This window comes from Saccopteryx leptura, chromosome 4 (assembly GCF_036850995.1).
Source record: "Saccopteryx leptura isolate mSacLep1 chromosome 4, mSacLep1_pri_phased_curated, whole genome shotgun sequence".
NCBI lineage: Eukaryota > Metazoa > Chordata > Mammalia > Chiroptera > Emballonuridae > Saccopteryx > Saccopteryx leptura.
In genome coordinates, this window is record NC_089506.1 from 74,253,707 (window position 1) to 74,273,721 (window position 20,015).

The following is a 20,015-nucleotide window of genomic DNA, read 5'->3' on the forward strand; positions in this document are numbered from 1 at the left end:
TCCAGGTAAATATTCCAAGCTTGACAACATACATTATGTTCAGAGAAATATCACTCAGATATATCAGTCGTTTTATGTTTATAAACATGAAACAGGTTCCAAATTAAAACCCTTTATTTGGGCCCTGGCTGGTGGCTCAGTGGACAAAGCGTCAGCCAGTGTATGGATGTCCTGGGTTAATTCCCGGTCAGGGTCCACAGGAGAAGCAACCATCTGCTTCTCTCCCCCTTTCCCACTTCTCTCTCTCTTCCCCTCCTGCAGCCAGTAGCTTGATTGGTTCAAGTGTGGGCCCCGGTTGCTGAGGAAAGCTCAGTTGGTCCAAATGTCAGCTTCAGGCACTGAAAATGGCTCAGTACTCAAGTACTGGCCTCAGACGGAGTTCCCGGGTGTAACCCAGTCGGGCGCATGTGGGAGTCTGCCTCACTTATCTCCCTTGGAAAATAAAAGCCTGTTTTGCTTCATTGCAGATTAATTTAAGAAAAGAACTGGGAACTGATAGGATATAGAAAAAAAAATACTATGTAATAGATTTTGACTGCAAGTGGTCTAAAATACACTTGAGTTTTGTGAAGACAGTTGTATTTGTGGTACTTTCCATTATTTGACAAAACAAGCACTTTTCATCAGTCTTAATTTACAGACAATCTTTGTGTTGTTACTTTGTCACTAAGTTGCCTTTAAAACAAATACTGAACTATGCAAGCAACAATCTTTTTTTTTCTTTTTCTTTTTTTTAGTGAGAAGACAGAAGGCAGAGAAAGACTCCCGCATGCGCCCTGACAGGGATCCACCAGGCAAGCCCACCAGGGGGCGATGCTTTGCCCATCCGGGGCCCTTGCTCCATTGCAACCAGAGCCATTTTTTAGCGCCTGAGGCAGAGGCCATGGAGTCATCCTCAGTGACCAGGGCCAACTTGGTCTAATCAAGCCTTGGCTGCAGGAGGGGAAGAGAGAGAGAGAGAGAGAGAGAGAACAGAGAGGGGGAAAGGTGGAGAAGCAGACGGGCGTTTCTCCAGTGTGCCATGACCGGGAATTGAACCCCGGACATCTACATGCCGGGCTGAGACTCTACCACTGAGCCAACCAGCCAGGGCCGCAACAATCTTATATAGCCTATAGGAGGCATTTGCTGCTGTTAGCAATAGCTCAGAGAAAAACATTAGCTTTCTGAGTCTTGGTACTTGGGTTTCTCTTTTTTCTTAAACCAATTTTACAATGTATCTCTAAAGAGGAACATGTACAGCCATTGAAATAGCTGTACATGTTTACTTTCCTATCAAGTAACTTGTATGCAACATAATCAAATGTCAAAATAATCTGGAGATGTTTTCTCTGAACATATGTACCCTGAGTTATCAATGTCACCCCATTAAAATTAATTTAAAAAAACAGATAAAAATAAAAGTAACTTGTACTCAGAGTACTTCTATCTCCTTTAAGAAAAACAACCCGTTTATAAAACCTTATTTACCAATGAAAATTCTTCTGAAAGTTACTCAAAGTACTTGAAGCTACAAAGAGATTTTCATCATGTTAAAACAACTTTCCATGATGAATCAAGATTAGCAGATGCGTAGGCATCATGCGGACGTTGCCATGTTCATCCTTACTGAAGAGCAGCTAAAGAGTTGGACAGGGATTAATGTGCCCTTGCAAGACGCCCTGAAACCATGCTGGGAGCCTGAATTTTTAAATCAGTGACTGAAAAACACTTGCTATTAGTTGTCCATGGCTCAGTTACACCTTTGACATCCAGAATGGTTACATAGCTTTAAATAGAAATTTTAGTAACTTTCAAGATCTCTACACTATCAAAAAATCTATCAAAACTAAAGAATCTTAGAGCTGAAATCAATCCCAGTAGGGAAAGATACTCAGATACTAAACCTTAGGCCTTAAAATTAAAATACTTGATTAAAGATCAAGATTAAAATATAATTTATATTTGTGCTCACTTAGGCAGCACATATACTAAAAAGATTAAAATATTTAGCACAAAGAAGTTTTCTTCTTGCTCAAAAATATTAGGAGTTATATTCATAATGTTACAGAAAGTTTGATAGACAATGTTTATATATAACCACTTATTTTTCACTAAGAATAAATGATTTTACACAGTTAGTATGTAGTAAAAGGTAAAAGTAGTATTTCCTTTTAACTCTGTTATTCTGGAAATGGAAAACATTTCCAGCAAGTTATTTTTATAATATATTATGCCTACCAGGTGACTAAAATTTTAAGAACCTCTGGACAAAAATTAAGAACTAGCTATAAATATAGTATTGGAAATGATCAAGATTTTAATTTTGCGGTTTTAGAAGGCCATTTTGACTCTATAACACAAGAATCTTGAAAAGGTTCCCAGCCCTGGCCAGTGGTTTAGTGGATAGAACGTCAGCCCACTGTACAGACATCGGATTCCCAGTCAGGGCACACAACACAGGAGGAGCGACTATCTGCTTTTCTTCCTCTCCTTCTCACCCTTCTCCTCCCTCTTCCCCTCTCACAGCCAGTGGCTCTGTTGGTCTGAACATGACCCCAGGCTCTAAGGCAGCGGTTCTCAACCTGTGGGTCGTGAATAAATATGTATTTTCTGATGGCTTTAGGCGACCCCTGTGTTTTGGTCGTTCGACTCCCGCCGGGATCGCGACCCACAGATTGAGAACCGCTGCTCTAAGGATACCTCAGTTGGTTTGAGCTCATCAGGTTCAAGTGCTAAAAATAGCTCGGTATTCAAGCATTGGCGCCAGACAGGGCTGCCGGGTGCATCCTGGTCAGGGTGCATCAGGAGTTTGCCTTACCATCTCCTCTCCTCTCCTCTTAAAAAAAAAAATTCCCAAACCAACCAAAGGAAGATTAATGGCATTCACCATCCACACTAAGAAAGCTCCCCATAAGGTAGGAGTACACAGATAATGCCAACTGTGTGCATCCCTACCTCAAAGTAAATGCTAGTATTCTCTTTCATCACAGGTTTTCTAAAATGCAGTTATGTGGTCTTCAACATCCAGAAACGAGAATTTAAGACTATATAATAATCAAATACCAAAATAAGTAACCTAATCTGAGGTGAATACTTCTGGTTACTTTTAATCAACTCCTTAAAAGAAAAGAAGACCTGAATGTTGAACTTCTAATAAAACAATGCCATTGTTGTCATATAGCAGTTCATGCACTGAGCACTCAGACACTACGATTAGGTTGCTAAGTTAAGAAAAATGCGCCATCTTAAATTCTCATGCATAGCACACAGCATCCCCATTTAGTGGCATGCCAGGATAGAAGTGCAAGTGACACATTGCACAAGGACAAACAATATGCAGAGATTTCTTTTTTACTGCAAACTACAAAACTTACCCGTTTTCACCATAAATCTTTTGAAAGAGTCTAAGAAATCAGAAAACCAAAAATTAAAAGTCGTTTTTTCCAGTGTGTTATTTTTTCAAATGTTCAACATTTTTTACTTACTGTTCTAACAAGAGATGGGCAAATCTCAAAAGGCTGCTTCTTCAGTCAAATTCTTATTCATGTCTCAAATTCTCATTGATCTCATGTCTTAAGGAATTCATGTTAAGCAAGATCAAGAGTTTCCTAATTTAACTTGAACTAACAATCCCCCCCACCAAAATAAAGCTTTCTGTTGCCAGAACAAATAAAGAGTTAGATTTGAATGTACTAATTTTACTCAACCTAATTATATTTGTCCATCCCAAAGTTCAACAAACTGAACGTTCATCAAACATCAAGTTGCATAACACATTGAATGCATTCATGATTATAAAAATGGCCATAATTTCATGTATGTAAAATTTAGCAGACGGTAAATAATATTCATGCATTTTAATAAAATTTGCACTGAACTTTAAACTATAAATTTATAAAGTCACACACTAATAGTCCAAGAACCTAGGTCAAAAACAAAAATCTAAACAAGTTCAATGAAATTTGTAATGCCATATTTAAAAAAAAACTTTTACACAAAAATCATACACTCCAAAATGAGAAACACATAAAACCACACTACACAACCAAACTGTTTCAGAAACACCTGCACATGAGAATAAAAGTCTGTAAGTGTAATCAGAAAACATTTTCATGAAACGCCATGTTGCGGAATAGTACTACAGTCTTCCTTAAGGCCAAAGGCAAGGACTGTGCACACGCCTTCTCAAACAGGCCTCAAATAGGTGATTCAGAGATGTGCAAATATGGAAGGGCACTTTATCCAAGAAATGTGCAAAGGTTTCTCAAAGCAAAATAAACTTTATAGAGGATGCTTCAAAATGGCCATGACATGCAGTCGGGCAGTATGATGCCACTTTCTCACACAAGAAATGTTACACAAGATCATCCATTACAAGCAAAATCCTTGCAGAAACACACTCTGACCTCTCAACCATCAGCCGTTTCCTGTGCCTAAGCCTGCTGGCCTCCCGAATGGCCTCCCACTTCTGCAAGTCCGCCTCACTGCAGGGGCCAGGGGTGAAGCTGATGGGAGGAACGGGAGTCGCCAGCTTCCAAGACTGGATCTTACGGGTCAGCATATCGTCTTTCTTCTGCCGGTACGAAGGAACTAAGACTCTACAGCTATTACTTTTTTCTTTGGGTGGGCATGTCCTTTCAAGTACACAGAGGAATTTTGCTTGAATTTCTGGAGGAAGAGTCCAGGGTTCAGGGAAAGGGACTGGATGGTATCTATCTGGGGCTCCCGATAGAGGCACCTCTTTCTTCTGGGCCGGAATTCGGCGAACAATCATATCGTCTTTTTCTAGATCAGGAAGTACGAGTTCACCTTCTCTACATTGCAGAATTATATCTCGCTCTACAGGATCATGTTGCTCAGAAAACCTTCTGAAGTCTTCGAAAGCCCGGAGAACATACGGATTGGCGTGGAAAGCCCCAGTCTTTCGGACAAAGAAATCATCATTCTCTAAATCAGGATCGAACACTGAGATCTCAAGGTCACCTCTTCTAAACCCTGGTGCACAAGAGAGATTCCTTCTGCGAGATATGAGCCTTGGGCCAGCAGTGGGATCAATTCTGACATTTGTTTCAGAAGATAAGATGTCATCAGAATACGTTTGGAGGGCCTGAAGTAATAAAAACTGACTGAAGCATAGAAAAGAAAAAGGAAAGTGTAATGTATTACATTAGAGTAGGACACTTGAAACCATGCCAACACAATAAAATAAAAAATATTTTTTAAAAAAGGGGGCAGGGTAATCTTACTAAGTTTATTAAAGAGAAAAGGTAACTAGGCAGTTTTTGTTTTAGTTTAGGGGGATTGAGAGGGACTCTTGTGTGGAGGAAGAGTGGCCTTTAAGGCTATCACCGAGGACTTCCCTGGATATCGCTTTAAAGAACTAAAAGCAGAGTGTACTCCTCAGGAAAGGTGGGCACCAGAAAGGCCAAGTAAGGGGGTAGAACTGGACGGAGCAGACGTCCCTGAGATACAGCACAACACTTGCTTCTACTTCTTCCTCATTCCGTGAGCCACAGTGACCTCACTCTCATCCCAGAGAAACAGCGATGACTGTGGAAAGTTTCAAGGCTTGGTCAAGCACGGTATGCCACAGTCACAGTGACAGGCAAAAATTTAAAAACGGAAATGCTCTGAAGTTATAGAAAAGACCTCGATGACCCTTCTTTGCATTTTCCCACCAGATGTGCCTGTCCTAGTGTCATCCAAAAGTTATTTCCTTTCTCTACATCTTCACACAAAACACAACTGTAAAATTAGGTCCACTTTCTCAGAAGCCTTTTAGAAATAGTTTTCTAAACTACCATGTGTAACTCTATACTGTCTTATACGTTATTTTGCTACAGAAGAATAGTTAATCCTACAGACTTCCAAGCTTACATGCCCGCACAGAAAGCAATATGTTATACACACTATGCTTTAACATTAAATATAAAGTGAGTACAATTTCCTGATTCAAACATCATGGTCAGGGGTTAATGAGCAGCAGCAGACGCCAGCACAGGTGCTGCCAGCCAGACTCCAAGCAGGAAGGCTCATGCAGGCAGGTACACCTGGGCTCGTCCGAAGCGCCACTGCTTCTCCTGGCCGCATGGGTATCCCACGTGTTTCTGACACGTTTGGTAGCCAGTTCCAAGAGTGAACGTCTCTGGCAGTGGATGTCTAGCCTATGCTCTGCTTTCTGTATCCTACTGAAAACAGCAGAGCTTCTGTCAGAGCCCGAATCCTCATCCTCAGAGAATGGGTTCCTTCTACTGTGGAATGAGGCAGAGAAAGGAAAAAGAGAGGGAAGAAGACAAAGAACTGGAGAAAAAAACAACTAAAAGTAATGTCAAGCTATGATTCTGTGTAGAAGAGGGCTTGTTAAGATCCAGATCCCAAACTTTAAGTCTAAATGGCATTTTTTTTCCCCAGTTACAGAGGCTCTATAGATGTTGGAGGAAAATTAATCTGTCTCTTTTGTAAAAAAGCATATGTAGAATGCACAGCATCAGGGTCCTAAATAAACACTGAACTGACAGAAACATGCAGAAAGACAAACCTGAATCCCTGAAATTCTTTATACCATGGTTTACAAGTTTCCCTTTTTATTCTTTTCCAGTTCACATCTTCTGGGATCCAACATTTGGGAAGAAACTGATCAAAAGCGTTCCCTGGGTTTGGTAGGATGGGACTGAGCTTTCGCACATAAAGATCGTCCTTTACAATGTTGGGTAGGCTTGTCTTTTCTTCTTCCTCCTCTAAATAACAAGAGGAGTCGGAAGTTTCTTGTACTGTTGACCAGTTCTCCACGTTTGTGCCCCAAGTTCTCCTCTCGTTACTGTTCAAAACATCCAACCGGTTAAGACACTGTATGAGCAATTCGTGACACAAAACATAAAAGGCATGCTTTCTGGCTCGCAGTTTATACTGCTGTGAATGAAGCAAATTAGTTTCCATTCTTATAATGACAGCTCCTAGAATAAATTAAGGCATTGCCATGGCATCTCACTTTAATTAGAGAATAGCTTGATATGTGAGGGCCAAAGATACTCATTTGTGTTAAGAGACAAATTGCAAACAATTTGGGTGTTACTTCATGTATTAAAATCAACAGAACACACTTTCAGATCCAGGAGAAATTTTTTCTGACCTCATCAGTTCCAACAGGCCAGTGGCTCCTGGGTCAGTGGGAGAAAATATTTGTGAATAAGATTTAGAAGAGAGAGTTTTCAAGATGAAACTCTACAGCCTCTTTTTCACTTGGAATCTAAGGTTGGCTAAGTTCTCCAAAACTATATCCAGCAACCTTTGCTCATCCCCAGAGTCTGACCCAGTTTCAAAATCATGTGCCCCCTTCTGATAAGAAGCTGAATTCGAAAAGTCACACTCTGGCCTGACCAGATGGTGGAGCAGTGGATAGAGCATTGACCTTGGATGCTGAGGACCCAGGTTTGAAACCCTGAGGACCCAGGTTTGAAACCCCAGGTCACCAGCTTGAGCAGGAGATCATAGACATGATTCCATGGTTGCTGGCTTGAACCTAAAGGTCACTGGCTTGAAGCCCAGGGTCACTGGCTCAGCTGGAGACCCTTGGGCAAGGCATGTATGACAAGCAATCGATGAACGACTAAAAGTGACACAACTACAAGTTTATGTTTCTCATCTCTCTCCCTTCCTGTCTGTGTCTGTCTCTCTCTCTTGCTTAAAAAAGAAGAAAAGAAATTCACACTCTGCTCTACAAATTTGATGAGATATTAGAGGATTATTTTGTGTCCATTGAGGTCAGTCAACACAGTGGAGTGACGGGGGTGAGGGAGTGGGTGGGGGGGGGGGGTGATGGGAAAACAACGACTCAGCAGAGCTCGCAGGGAATGGTGTAAGCCATCCATCCAGTAAACTGAAAGGTACCAATGAGGCTAAATTAGGCATCTAAAAAAAGAACTAGCAAATCATATGCTGACATTTTTAAAAAGCAGTATCTTCAAGATATATATAAAAATATAGGGGAAAAAACAGTTTTATTAATAAAGCTGAAAATAATATCTATGAAATATAGTTTATAAACCATTCCTTTTACCACATTTAAATACACCAGCAAATTCACAAGCATAGGAAAATTTAAACCTCAATCACCACTCACATCCCAGTACCTTGAAAATGTCCCATCTGCTTCTGTATAGATGGGGCTCGCCCAGCTTCTTCTGTTGTCCTCATTCCTGTCCGGCTTCTTCTTCCGCAGGGGTGCCGGCACATAGGACGGCTGTCTACTCTTGTTGGGTAAGAAACGGTTGTACGGTAAAGCAGACTTTGGTTCAACAGCTGAAATCCTCCGATAGGACATATCGTCTTTATTATAATCCTGCATTTTGAATGTAAATTCAGAATCTGTGTCGCTTTCACAACCTATGACAAAGAAAGACACAAGAATTGGCTTCACTCTCCAGGTTCTCCGTGTCACTGAAACCCACGCAGCATGCCTGCTTTGTCTTTCCCTTGGAAACCCAGGGCTCTACTGCTAACGGCGGGGAATATTTTTAGAAATTTGTCATGAAGTTGTGTTAAGATCCATTAGGAGGAACTTGCTTTGCATACTGGAGCACATGCAGCACATTCTTTCACTGTTGCACTTTCTCAGCAGAAAATGTCCCAACGTACAGCTGAGCCCCTTTCTTCTCAGCTTCCCCTGCCCATATGATTTTTCATAAAATGTGTTAATGGAATTAATACAGGTTGATAAAACCTAATAATACGTGTCAATAAAAGACACTTAGAATGAGATTTTTTTTAAAAAGTGATTCTAGAGCAGTGGTTCTCAACCTGTGGGTCGCGACCCCAGCGGGGGTCGAACGACCAAAACGCAGGGGTCACCTAAAGCCATCGGAAATAAGCCATGTAATAATAATAATACATATTGTATTTCCGATGGCTTTAAGTGACTCCTGTGTTTTGGTCGTTCGACACCCCCCCCCCCCGGGGTCGTGACCCACAGGTTGAGAACCGCTGTTCTAGAGAGACAATAATTTAAAATAAAGCTTGCAGCCATCTAAAATTTCTACAAGGCAAGAGATAAGAGAGGATATATAAAAAGAAACAGAAAGCACCAGAGATATCCAGGGGGTTTGGTAGATCCTCCTGAGATCCTGTAAGCAAGAATCACAGATTAGATACGAGTCTGGACCAAATGACATCTAAACTCCCAAAGGAATGTCAAGGTCTCCTACCTAAATAGAAATACAAAAGTCAAGCCTTTTTCTAAAGGTGACCATGGAAATTATATTTTTGATGCAAAGTCACTTAAACACAAATTCAAAAGACTACACCTTGATACTTCTCAAGGTCAGACTGATACAAACAAGTACCATCCATTCTCTTAAAAAAAAATAAATGTGCTCTTCTAAAGGTGGGAAGGAAAGAGGAACACTAAGATCCAAGCTAAGTTGTGTCCCTTTCCTGCCCTTTTTCCTTCCTGCCTCTGTGTGTCTGTCAAGACAGTTTGCTGTTACGGTTGCTTCCCACCAGGGCTCTCTGAGGCTGACCGCATAGTCCCTGAGTGCCCGAGAATTGCAAGTTATCAGCACAAGGCGCCCGCAGGGTTAAGCTGAGCTGGAGGCGCCTGGTCTCCTCCCGCCAGCCTGGCAGGAACCTACAATAAATAACACCTAGCATGGCCTGCAGGCAGTGGCTCGACCTACAGCTCTGAGAGACCTGAGCAGGGTACAGCAGAGGCATGGCGAAACCGAAGAAATTTCAGCAGCTCTGACCAGGACGATTTACAGGTAATAATCTGGCACTTCGTATGGTTCTACCAATTCTTAAATAAACAGTACAATTTTTGGAAATGAGAAAAATTTCTTAATTCTTGCCAAAATTTGTACATGTAAAATCTTTTGTTCTACTCTGGAATTTTCTCCCATTTTTTTTTTATTTTTTTATTTTATTTATTCATTTTAGAGAGGAGAGAGAAAGGAAGAGAGAGAGACAGAGAGGGAGAGAGAGAGGAGAGAGAGACAGAGAGAGAAGATGGGGAGGAGCTGGAAGCATCAATTCCCATATGTGCCTTGACCAGGCAAGCCCAGGGTTTCAAACCGGCGACCTCAGCATTTCCAGGTCGACGCTTTATCCACTGCGCCACCACAGGTCAGGCTCTCCCATTTTTTATTGAGATATAATTAACATACAATAGTGTATATGTTGAAAGTGTACAGTATAATTCCGCTTATATATATTGTGAAATGACTACCACAATACATTCCCTTAACATGCATCGTTTTCATACAGATAGAAAAGAAAGAATTTTTTTTTCTTGTGATGAGAACACTTAGGATCTACTTTCTTAACAACTTTCATATGCACATATAACAGTGTTACCTATAGTCATCATGTTGTACATTATGTGAATTTTCAGTGTCCTATAGAGTTTTTTATATTTAAGAGGTTTCATATAAACCTAAGGAATTTGACTTTGCAATTCTATTAACCTAAAAACATTATCCTACGCTGTGGACCATCACTTTTGCACTGTAACTAGGTGGGTGGCAGAATGTTCATACCCAATCACAAGAAAAGGTTTTCCATCCTGGTGCTCCCCATTCGTTTTTATTACCCCTGAGCTATAATTACTAAGCCCTCACTTCCACCACTCTTAAAACAAGGTCTGCGGCTCCTTCCCCTCAGGAAGCAGTGTGACAGCGGCCCTCTGCTTTTCATCGTGTGTCCCGAGCACCCGGCAAAGAGCATCTGAGCAGACTGAGATTCCACAGCACAGGACCACTGCCTCCGAACACCTGAAGTCTGCGCTGTCCCACAGTGCCTCAGTCTCCCTCCCTTTTATTGTTTGTGGGTCAGATAGAAATTTAAACTTTAAATGTTTTAGCTTCTTTAGTCAGGATACATATATAATGAGTTAAGAATTTCAGCCTCTGTGGACCTGGCCAGTTAGCTCAGTCAGTGTAAGAGTGTCATCCCAAAACAACCAGGTTGTGGGTTTGATCCAGTCAGGGCACACACAGGAAGCAACCAAAAAATGCAGGGCTGAGTAAAACAAAACAATTCCCTTCCCCCTCCCTTCTTTCTCCTTCTCCTTGTATCGCTAAAAATCAATAAAAAATTAAGCCCTGTTCAGATAGCTCAGATGGTTGGAGCATTGACCCAGAGCATGGAGGTTGCCGGTTTGATCCCTGGTCAGGGCACGTACAGAAGTAGCTCGATGTTCCTGTCTCTCTCTCTCCCTACCTAAAAATTTCAGTCTCCATTTCTTACAGTTTTAATCGCTTAGATCAATTATAAATCAGACTGATTTCCTTCAAACTATTATCACAGTCATCTAAGGCTATAAAAGTATCATACCCACATAGTAAACAGCCAATAAATACAACAGTAATGATAAAGGTTAACTAGCTCTTCAGTAGCCAGTCACATTCTTTTATTGTTAATTTTTAAAGGCCATTACTTTAAGAGCTGAAGAATTTGTTTTTTGTGACCATGCTCTAACCATTTGTTGATTTTTATTTTTAAAAGACAGATTCATTTTACACTGGATGCATGTAAATTTACATAACAACAGCAAATAAAGACTGACTTCTAGTTAATGTGTGCATGCTCAAGTATTTAGGGCAAGTGTAATGTACTCTGAAGTGCCTCAAAAAATCAGATGGAGCCCTGGCCGGTTGGCTCAGCGGTTGAGCGTCGGCCTGGCGTGCGGGGGACCCGGGTTCGATTCCCGGCCAGGGCACATAGGAGAAGCGCCCATTTGCTTCTCCACCGCCCTCCTCTCCTTCCTCTCTATCTCTCTCTTCCCCTCCCGCAGCCAAGGCTCCATTGGAGCAAAGATGGCCCGGGCGCTGGGGATGGCTCCTTGGCCTCTGCCTCAGGCGCTAGAGCGGCTCTGGTTGCAGCAGAGCAACGCCCCGGAGGGGCAGAGCATCGACCCCTGGTGGGCAGAGCATCGCCCCTGGTGGGCGTGCCGGGTGGATCCCGGTCGGGCGCATGCAGGAGTCTGTCTGACTGTCTCTCCCCATTTCCAGCTTCAGAAAAAAAAAAAAAATCAGATGGATAAATTAATGTGAAAAGAGGGAGGGGTACGTATGCAATGAAGCAATGTTAGTAAGACTAGTAGATTTAAGTGGTGGATGCATGGGTGTTCACTGTAAAATTCTTCCAAACTTTGATGATGTTTGAAACTTACAATAATGTTAGAAAAATCACTTAACATAAAAATAATCAAAATAAGCAAGAAAAATTTCTAGCAATCTAGCATAAACTCACATCCAGAACTCTCAATATTTTCACGTTAATGGTAAAAGCACAGAAATATTTGAAGCAACTTTACTTGTTTTGAATTTGAATTGTCAAATTTGAGTTGCTAGAGGTATATAGTCAGAAATTTCTCATACCACACAGCAGCCATAGGCATAAATTTGCATTTAAATAACTCATTTGACCACAATATTGGCCTTTTTGAAAGAGAGTTCCTCCCAGAACTGAATGACTTTCACTAACATATTCCTTTCATACTTACTCTGTCCTGGATTGGCTCTAACCCTAACACCATGCTTAGTATTGCTACTTAACAAAAGTTTAGTATAATATACTATCATGAGAGATATCAATCATTTCTTTCCTTAGAGAAAATAACAGAGGTTTGTCCTTTTTTTTTTTTTCCTTGAGAAATTATTTTATCTTAGAGGGAGAAGTAATAGAAATTAACTGATAAACCAGAACCAACATTTAGAATATTTTTTATGTTTAGAATACCAGCTACAGGCCTCATAGGCACAGGACATTATCAAACCTGAATATGGAGATAAAAGAGTCACAGTTAACTGCCTCCTCTCATCTTCTCTAAAAATAGGAAGAACAAGTGAAACCATTACCTCCCTAGTGGTGATACAGCGAGGGAGAGGCAAATCTTTTTTATCTTTTTGTTTAATTATTTTATTTTTAATTTATTATATTGACCTGGTTTCAAGAAAAAATTTTTTTTTTTTTTTTTTTGTGGCAGAGACAGAGAAAGTCAGAGAGAGGGACAGACAGACAGGAAGGGAGAAAGATGAGAACATCAATTCTTTGTTGCGACACCTTAGTTGTTCATTGATTGCTTTCTCATATGTGCCTTGACCAGGGGAGGGGGGGCTACAGCAGACCAAGTAACCCCTTGCTCGAGCCAGCGACCTTGGGCTCAAGCTGGTGAGCCTTGCTCAAAGCAGATGAGCCCACGCTCAAGCTAGCATCCTTGGGGTCTCGAACTTGGGTCCTCCACACCTCAGTCCAACGCTCTATCCACTGCAGCACCGCCTGGTCAGGCGAAAAAAATACTTTTAATTATACTTAAGTCTGTATGAAATCTACTTCTTGATGAAAATTTTGCCTCAATAGTTTTCACCCCATTTTTCTACTCTTTCCCATTCCCAAGTTTCCCTTACATGGAAATAAAAATAAACTGAAGAGTGAAAAATGTGACTCGCCTTCACGTCCGCCCCTCAGTGTGATATCAGAGGAGCAGCTTGTGAATGACCTAGACCCCAAGGAGTCCAAGCTTTCAAATGAGTCTTCCCTCTTGTGGTGGCCTGGAGGAACGGGGAGCTCTCCCCGCTCAGCACCCCAGAGGTCTCCGTAACCACTGTCCCTGCCACTTCTTTTCGGGCAGCTGGAGTCTTCCAGTGCCTAAGAGAAAAAAATGTTTAAAGAATAATTAGTTAGCATAAAATTCCCAAACTGTAATCAGTCATTACTTGTTGGTTGGCATAGCTCATGTTGTGCTTATTGGATAGGGGAGGCAATGAGATTTCCCTATTAATAAAAAATATATATGTCAGATCTTAAAAAGGCAGAAAATAAATGTTTTCCCACAACTAATAATTGTTCTTGTGCAACAATAAGGAGATATTATTTAATAAAGTCATACAGTGTATTTAAAAATAAGGATGGGGAAATATCTTAATAAGAAAAGCTACTAATTAAAATTAATATACTAAAATCAATGATTATTTACAGTTATCTGGCAATAAATATAAATGTAGTCAAAGAGAAAAATCAACCTTTACTTTGATATCCAAAAGAAGGTAAACTAATAAATTTATTTTTTTTTCACTGATCATGACACTCATATCTGAACCAAGAAAAGCAGACTTGTTACTGACATTCAAAATATTTTCCCTGGATCTAAATAAAATATTCATTTGGCTCATATAAGAGATAGAAATATGGTAAACATCATAAACCACAGGTTTATAAATCATAAAGCACTTACTCAAAATAAGTGTTTTTAACTAACATTCTTCTCTGAAAATAGAAAAATACAACTGGACTTTTTAAATTTAGGATTTAGGTAAAATTTATAAAGCCCTTAGCATAGTCATGATGCAGAGTAATAATCAATGAATAGCTATAACTCTAATTTCTTTAATATGGTAAATATAAATGTCTATTATAGTAAAAATCAGGTAAAACCTTACCTTCAGAGGACTTTACTAAAACAGTTTAAAGAACCTAGAATTCCCAACACCAAATGTATTATGTTAACCTTGATTAAATCATGATTCATGTTAAAAAGCTACGAAACAGTTGGGAGATACTTAGAAAGTTTTGAATATGAATTGGATATTAGATGATGGGAATATTTATAAATTTTCTTAATAAACATTGTGACTATATGAAAGAATCTCTATACACACACACACACAGAAAAAGAAAAAAAACCCACCAAAATCTTACTCTTAAGACATGCATACTAAATATTTAGGAGTGATATCTCTACAATTTACTTTGAAATAATTAAGTTAATAAAACATAGATGGATATATAAATAATGTCAATATGGAAAATTTTTAATAATTGAATCAGATGGTACATATTTGTGTTGTATTCTTCAACTTTTAATTATGAACATTCCCAACATATGAAAAGATTGACAAAAGAATGTTTACGATGAACAATCAGCAGCTGTGGAAGGCAAACTTTTAGCTAGGGCTGGATTTGTCAGTTCATAGCCGGGATGTTTGACAAGAACCAATAAGGAGCAAGAGATTTATGGGAGGTGTCTATGTGCTTTGGATGGCAGAGAAAGTGGGGTTAGAGTTGACATCCTGTCATGAAATGCAAGCTCCTGCCTTGTACCCTATTTCCACGCAGATGGACCAGTTGGGTCTAACACTGGTACCATTTAGGTATGTCTCAAAATATAAAAAGATTAAACATTTTAAGTAGATATTTTGATCCATTAGGTTTCTTAGAATACTTGTTGCAGCCTTAGGGCCCTCACCACGCGGCGAGATGATTTTTGACCTCATAAATGTTGAAGTTATTTATAAATGGCCACCACAGTTCTTTGATAACTGAGCCTGGGCCTGGTGCCTTGTTATGTAAGACTTCACTCTGACACAAGTCACCTCCAACTTATAGGGTGACTCAGGTGCAACAGCTTACCCCAAGTATGTTTTTAATTGATATCTTAAGTTGGTCATTAAGCATTATCTGCTTAAGGTGGAAAGTTCGATGAACACAATGGTTTTGATTTTGACAGAACAGATGCAAAACAGATCATATATTCACACACCTTTTATGGCTATCCCCACTCTATAATAATGAAATAAAACCACAACTATAGTTTTGACTATCAAAAAATTTGTACCTATTTGGATTTTACAGCAGTGACAGGAAACGGCCTTTAATAGTGCAGTCCCAGCACAAACACTGGACCAGGACTACCCACCTGAGTCAGACTGCCATACAAAGGACCAAGGGCCATTAAGAGAACACTAACCCAGAAGCCAAAGCCCCACATTGTTTTAACTGGGTGTTTTCTTAGCTGAAATAACTGAGGCAAAGCTCCAATCCTGCCCAAAGTCTCCTGCACATTCCTCCACCAGTCTCACCCTCCTGCACTGGAGGGACTGCTCTGCTCCTCTGTCTCCAACAGACCAGTGTGCTCTGTGGGGACGGGTCACTTGCCTTGTATGAGTGCTTTCCCAACACCTGGTAAACTGTTTGTACATGACAATATTTCTTTCTCTTTTTATTTAGTGAGAGGAGGGGAGGCAGAGAGAGACTCCCGCATGTGCCCCAACCAGGATTCACCCACCAAGCCCACTAGGGGGCAGTGCTCTGCGCATCTGGAGCATTGCTCTGCTGCTCAGCAACTGAGCTTTTCTTAGTGCCTGAGGCATCAGAGGCCATGGAGCCATCCTCAGCACCCAGGGCAACTCATTCCTATCGAGCCATGGCTACAGGAGAGGAAGAGAGAGAAAGAAAGGGAGAGAAGCAAGAGGGGGAGGGGTGAAGAAGCAGACGGGTGCCTCTCCTGTGTGCCCTGACTGGGAATCAAACCGAGAACATCCATAGGCCGGGCCGACGCTCTACCACTGAGCCAACGGTCCAGGCCGACAATGTTTCAACTATTACCCGAATTAACTGTTTCTAGGAATTTGAATAAAGTGCTGTAAACTCTTTACAATCCAAAAATAATAAAAATCAGAAAAGAAGACCTGAACCTCCTAGGCTATGTAATCCCATCTTTCTATAATGTATGTGGCTGAACTCAGGCAAAACTAAAGAGCAGGGTAAATGTAAAGCCAGGCGATCATTTTCATCTGGTCTAAAACTTCTATCTTCCACTCATGACCACTAACATTCATTACATCTTTACAGTGTGCCAGGGACCAATGGTAAATGCCTTCTTGGTACAGGACCATTTAATCATCATAAAAACCCATGAAGCAACTACAGTTAATTAGGTGGTGATATATTATTTTGACTACATATATTCTTCTGAGCATTGCAAACTCCCCTAGAAAACTATCCCCTAAGAGTAGTTTATTTTCCCATTTGGATTTCATAAATGACAATTTGGCAGAAGTAAGTCAGATTTGGCACCTGATTCTCCTCAAACTGTCCTCAAACTATCAAAAGCTGCAACATCAATTCCAGGATACAAAGGACTAGAAATGTGTTGAAAACAAAGCATCCTAATTTTAAAAAGCCTGATCATGTTTCATGTTTAACAGCATTCACTACTCTTTAGGAAACAGAAGCAAATATGTAGAACTGTGGAGATACTGAAGTATAAGCATTAGAGGTAATTATCTATGACAAAAAGACATTAAAATAAAAAATTGGGTAGCTTCCACACATTTTAATAGCCTTGATAAACCTTTCAACTACAGATTGAAATCCATAAAGAATACAGAGTTACGGTATACTAAGTGTCTAAGAAAGGAAGCGAATGCCTGTATCACTGAGTTAGCTAGACTTAAGAGATAAATTCCTACCCCTATACCCTATACTGCCCAGAAATAGACTCATTCCCTCCCTGGTGGGGGCATACAAAGCCAGCAAATTAAGGTAACAATCCCCTCTACCCAGCCCAATCTAGACCAGAGCAACAACGGTCAGAGATGCTGTATTTGCTATAGAGCAAGAGAAGGATGGAGAAAAGTGGAAGAAAAACAGAAAAGGGGGTGGAAGGGAAAACTAGAAAATAGTATTAGTTATAGCAGCCATCTCATAGAGATGTAATTCCCTTACCTTAGTCAGAGCTTGTCCCAAAAGAGTCTCAAATGCTTTCAAATTAAGATATGGGCCATTATAGTAGGGGTTACTTTGTGCTTTTCTTCCCAGCCAGTACAATGTTATCAAAACCTTTAAAAAAAATCCGTAAAACAAGATCAGTCTATGTATAGTAACTGACTGCAAGCTCAAATGCAGGTGAGCACTCTAGATAAAAAGCATATATATCTATGGCTGAAAGTAGATTTTCCTTTAAATTATGGGAAGGAAAAGGGTCATTAAAAATATTATTTACTCTTTCTAAGAGGAAAAAAGTTTATAAGAAAAAAGCTTTTAAAGCACTCAATATTTTTCCAACAAATAAACTTTAAAAATGGATGCTTAAAATCAATAATTCTCAGCCTGACCAGGCAGTGGCGCAGTGGATAGAGCATTGGACTAAAATGCGGAGGACCCAGGTTTGAGACCCCGAGGTTGCCAGCTTGAGTGCGGGTTCATTTAGTTTGAGCAAAGCTCACCAGCCTGGACCCAAGATCGCTGGCTCGAGCAAGGGGTTACTCTGTCTGCTGTAGCCCCACGGTCAAGGCACATATGAGAAAGCAATCAATGAACAACTAAGGTGCCACAACGAAAAACTGATGACTGATGCTTCTCATCTCTCTCCGTTCCAGTCTATCTGTCCCTATCTATCCTTCTCTCTCTCTCTCTCTCTCTCTCTGTCTCTGGGGGGAAAAAATCAATAATTCTCAGCTTTCTTAAGGATATTGAGCTCTAATGTTTTTAATAAGCTGTCACATTAGAAATTATTCTAACACACGCAAAATATTATAGATAGAACGTAAGTTCACATTGAATAATTACCCAGAGTTCTTAAACCTCCAGGTTTTTTCTTCAAGTCTGCTTCAGTGGTTTCTGACTCACTCCCCTAAATATCCTAACGTGTGTTCATTTCCCTTTACCACATTACTAACATGTAAGGAACCACTTTCTAAGTTTAAACTGTTCTCTTATTACCATGAAGACATGTTTTAACCATATTTGCACATATTTAGAGTTTGGTTGGTTTCTCAGAAAACATTTTATTAGAAAAAGGATACAAAGTATATCAGATACTATAAGATCCCAATACCTTATTATAGAACAAGTAAAAAATCATTTAAAAGATTCCATTAAACATATCTTACATTTTTTACTCTCCGATCAGTCTCTTCTTGCCTATATATAAAAAAAGAAAATATCTATTAATATCTATAAACTTTAAATTATTAATTATTAACCAGAAGCTCATTTCTATTCTAAAGTTCTATGACTATTAACACCACCTGGAATTTCAGAAACTTTAGACTACACAGAGTACATCCGCAAATTTTTCTCTCCTTTTTTTTTTTAAGTGAGAAGAGGGAAGATAGAGGGGCAGACCCCCTCATGCACCCCGCCCGGGATCCATCCAGCAACCCCATCTGGTGCTGATGCTGGAATCAACTGAGCAATCTTTAGTGCCTGGGGCTGACGCTCAGACCAACTGAACCACTGTGAGAGGGGAAGGGAGAGAGAGAAGGGAGCAAGAGAAAGAGAAGGGGGGAAGAAAAGGGGGAGAGACATAAGGGGGACAGGGTGGGAGATGGAGAGGAAGAGAAGCAGATGTTTGCTTCTCATGTGTGCCCTGACCAGGGATCAAACCAGAGACATCCAGATGCTGGGCCAAGGCTCTATCCATTGAGCCATCTAGCCAGAGCCAGAAAATTTTTTCTATAAGCATTGACTTCATGAAATCTAATGGTCAGTTTATATATATGGTTGCATTTTTCTCATTTTATTCATTACAGTCTGGTTTGTTTTTTTTTTTAATTTTTTTTTTATTTATTCATTTTAGAGAGGAGAGGGAGAGACAGAGAGAGAGAGAGAGGAGACAGAGAGAGAGAAAGGGGGAGGAGCTGGAAGCATCAACTCCCATATGTGCCTTGACCAGGCAAGCCCAGGGTTTCGAACCAGCGACCTCAGCATTTCCAGGTCGACGCTTTATCCACTGCGCCACCACAGGTCAGGCCTACAGTCTGGTTTTTAAAATGCATTATCTGCATTTTTTGTATTTATTTTAAATAATGTTTAACCCTTATCAAAAGGGAAAACTGTGCTCGCAGCAGGAAAGAATAAAGAAACAGGAGAGAGAAAAAGCAGTTTTGCACTGAGTTCTCAAATTCATTTCTTTCCACGTGGGTGTTTCTTCACCCAAGTTCCTCAGAGCAAATTGCTCAGAGATCAAGACCCTGTACATGTTGAGAAATAAAGTTTAAAAAATAGTCATGACTCTATCTATGAAGAGATTTTGCTCTATTACAAAAACCATGGGAGTTTTTTTTTCCCCTTACCCATAAAATGACATGATATTTATGGGGGGAATCAAAAGTAGGCTGAGACTGATGGCACCACAATGTTGAAGAAGCAACATGAGTTAATAAATAAAAAGGGATTTAAGTTGCCCTAAAATACTGTGCTTTCGGTCACTAGAGACCCTTTAGCAGGATTGTCATGATTCAGAGAGACTGCAGAAG

At 40.2% G+C, this 20,015-nt stretch overlaps 1 protein-coding gene across 5 annotated transcripts in view; it reads right to left on the minus strand.

The window, feature by feature from the left end:
* LMO7 (LIM domain 7) overlaps window positions 1–20,015 on the minus strand; it is a 249,195-nt gene that overhangs the window by 48,070 nt on the left and 181,110 nt on the right. For 2 of the 5 annotated variants that reach the window (XM_066380760.1, XM_066380761.1), the window contains 8 exons: window positions 18,648–18,678; window positions 17,482–17,595; window positions 13,425–13,623; window positions 8,112–8,364; window positions 6,521–6,799; window positions 6,033–6,233; window positions 4,389–5,108; window positions 3,357–3,386 (listed from right to left, as the gene is read on the minus strand). In XM_066380760.1, the coding sequence (XP_066236857.1) occupies window positions 3,357–3,386; window positions 4,389–5,108; window positions 6,033–6,233; window positions 6,521–6,799; window positions 8,112–8,364; window positions 13,425–13,623; window positions 17,482–17,595; window positions 18,648–18,678 (1,827 nt within the window). Of the gene's footprint in view, window positions 1–3,356; window positions 3,387–4,388; window positions 5,109–6,032; window positions 6,234–6,520; window positions 6,800–7,111; window positions 7,127–8,111; window positions 8,365–13,424; window positions 13,624–17,481; window positions 17,596–18,647; window positions 18,679–20,015 lie in introns of those variants that run through there. The other 3 variants (XM_066380764.1, XM_066380762.1, XM_066380763.1) reach the window with 2 other exon arrangements.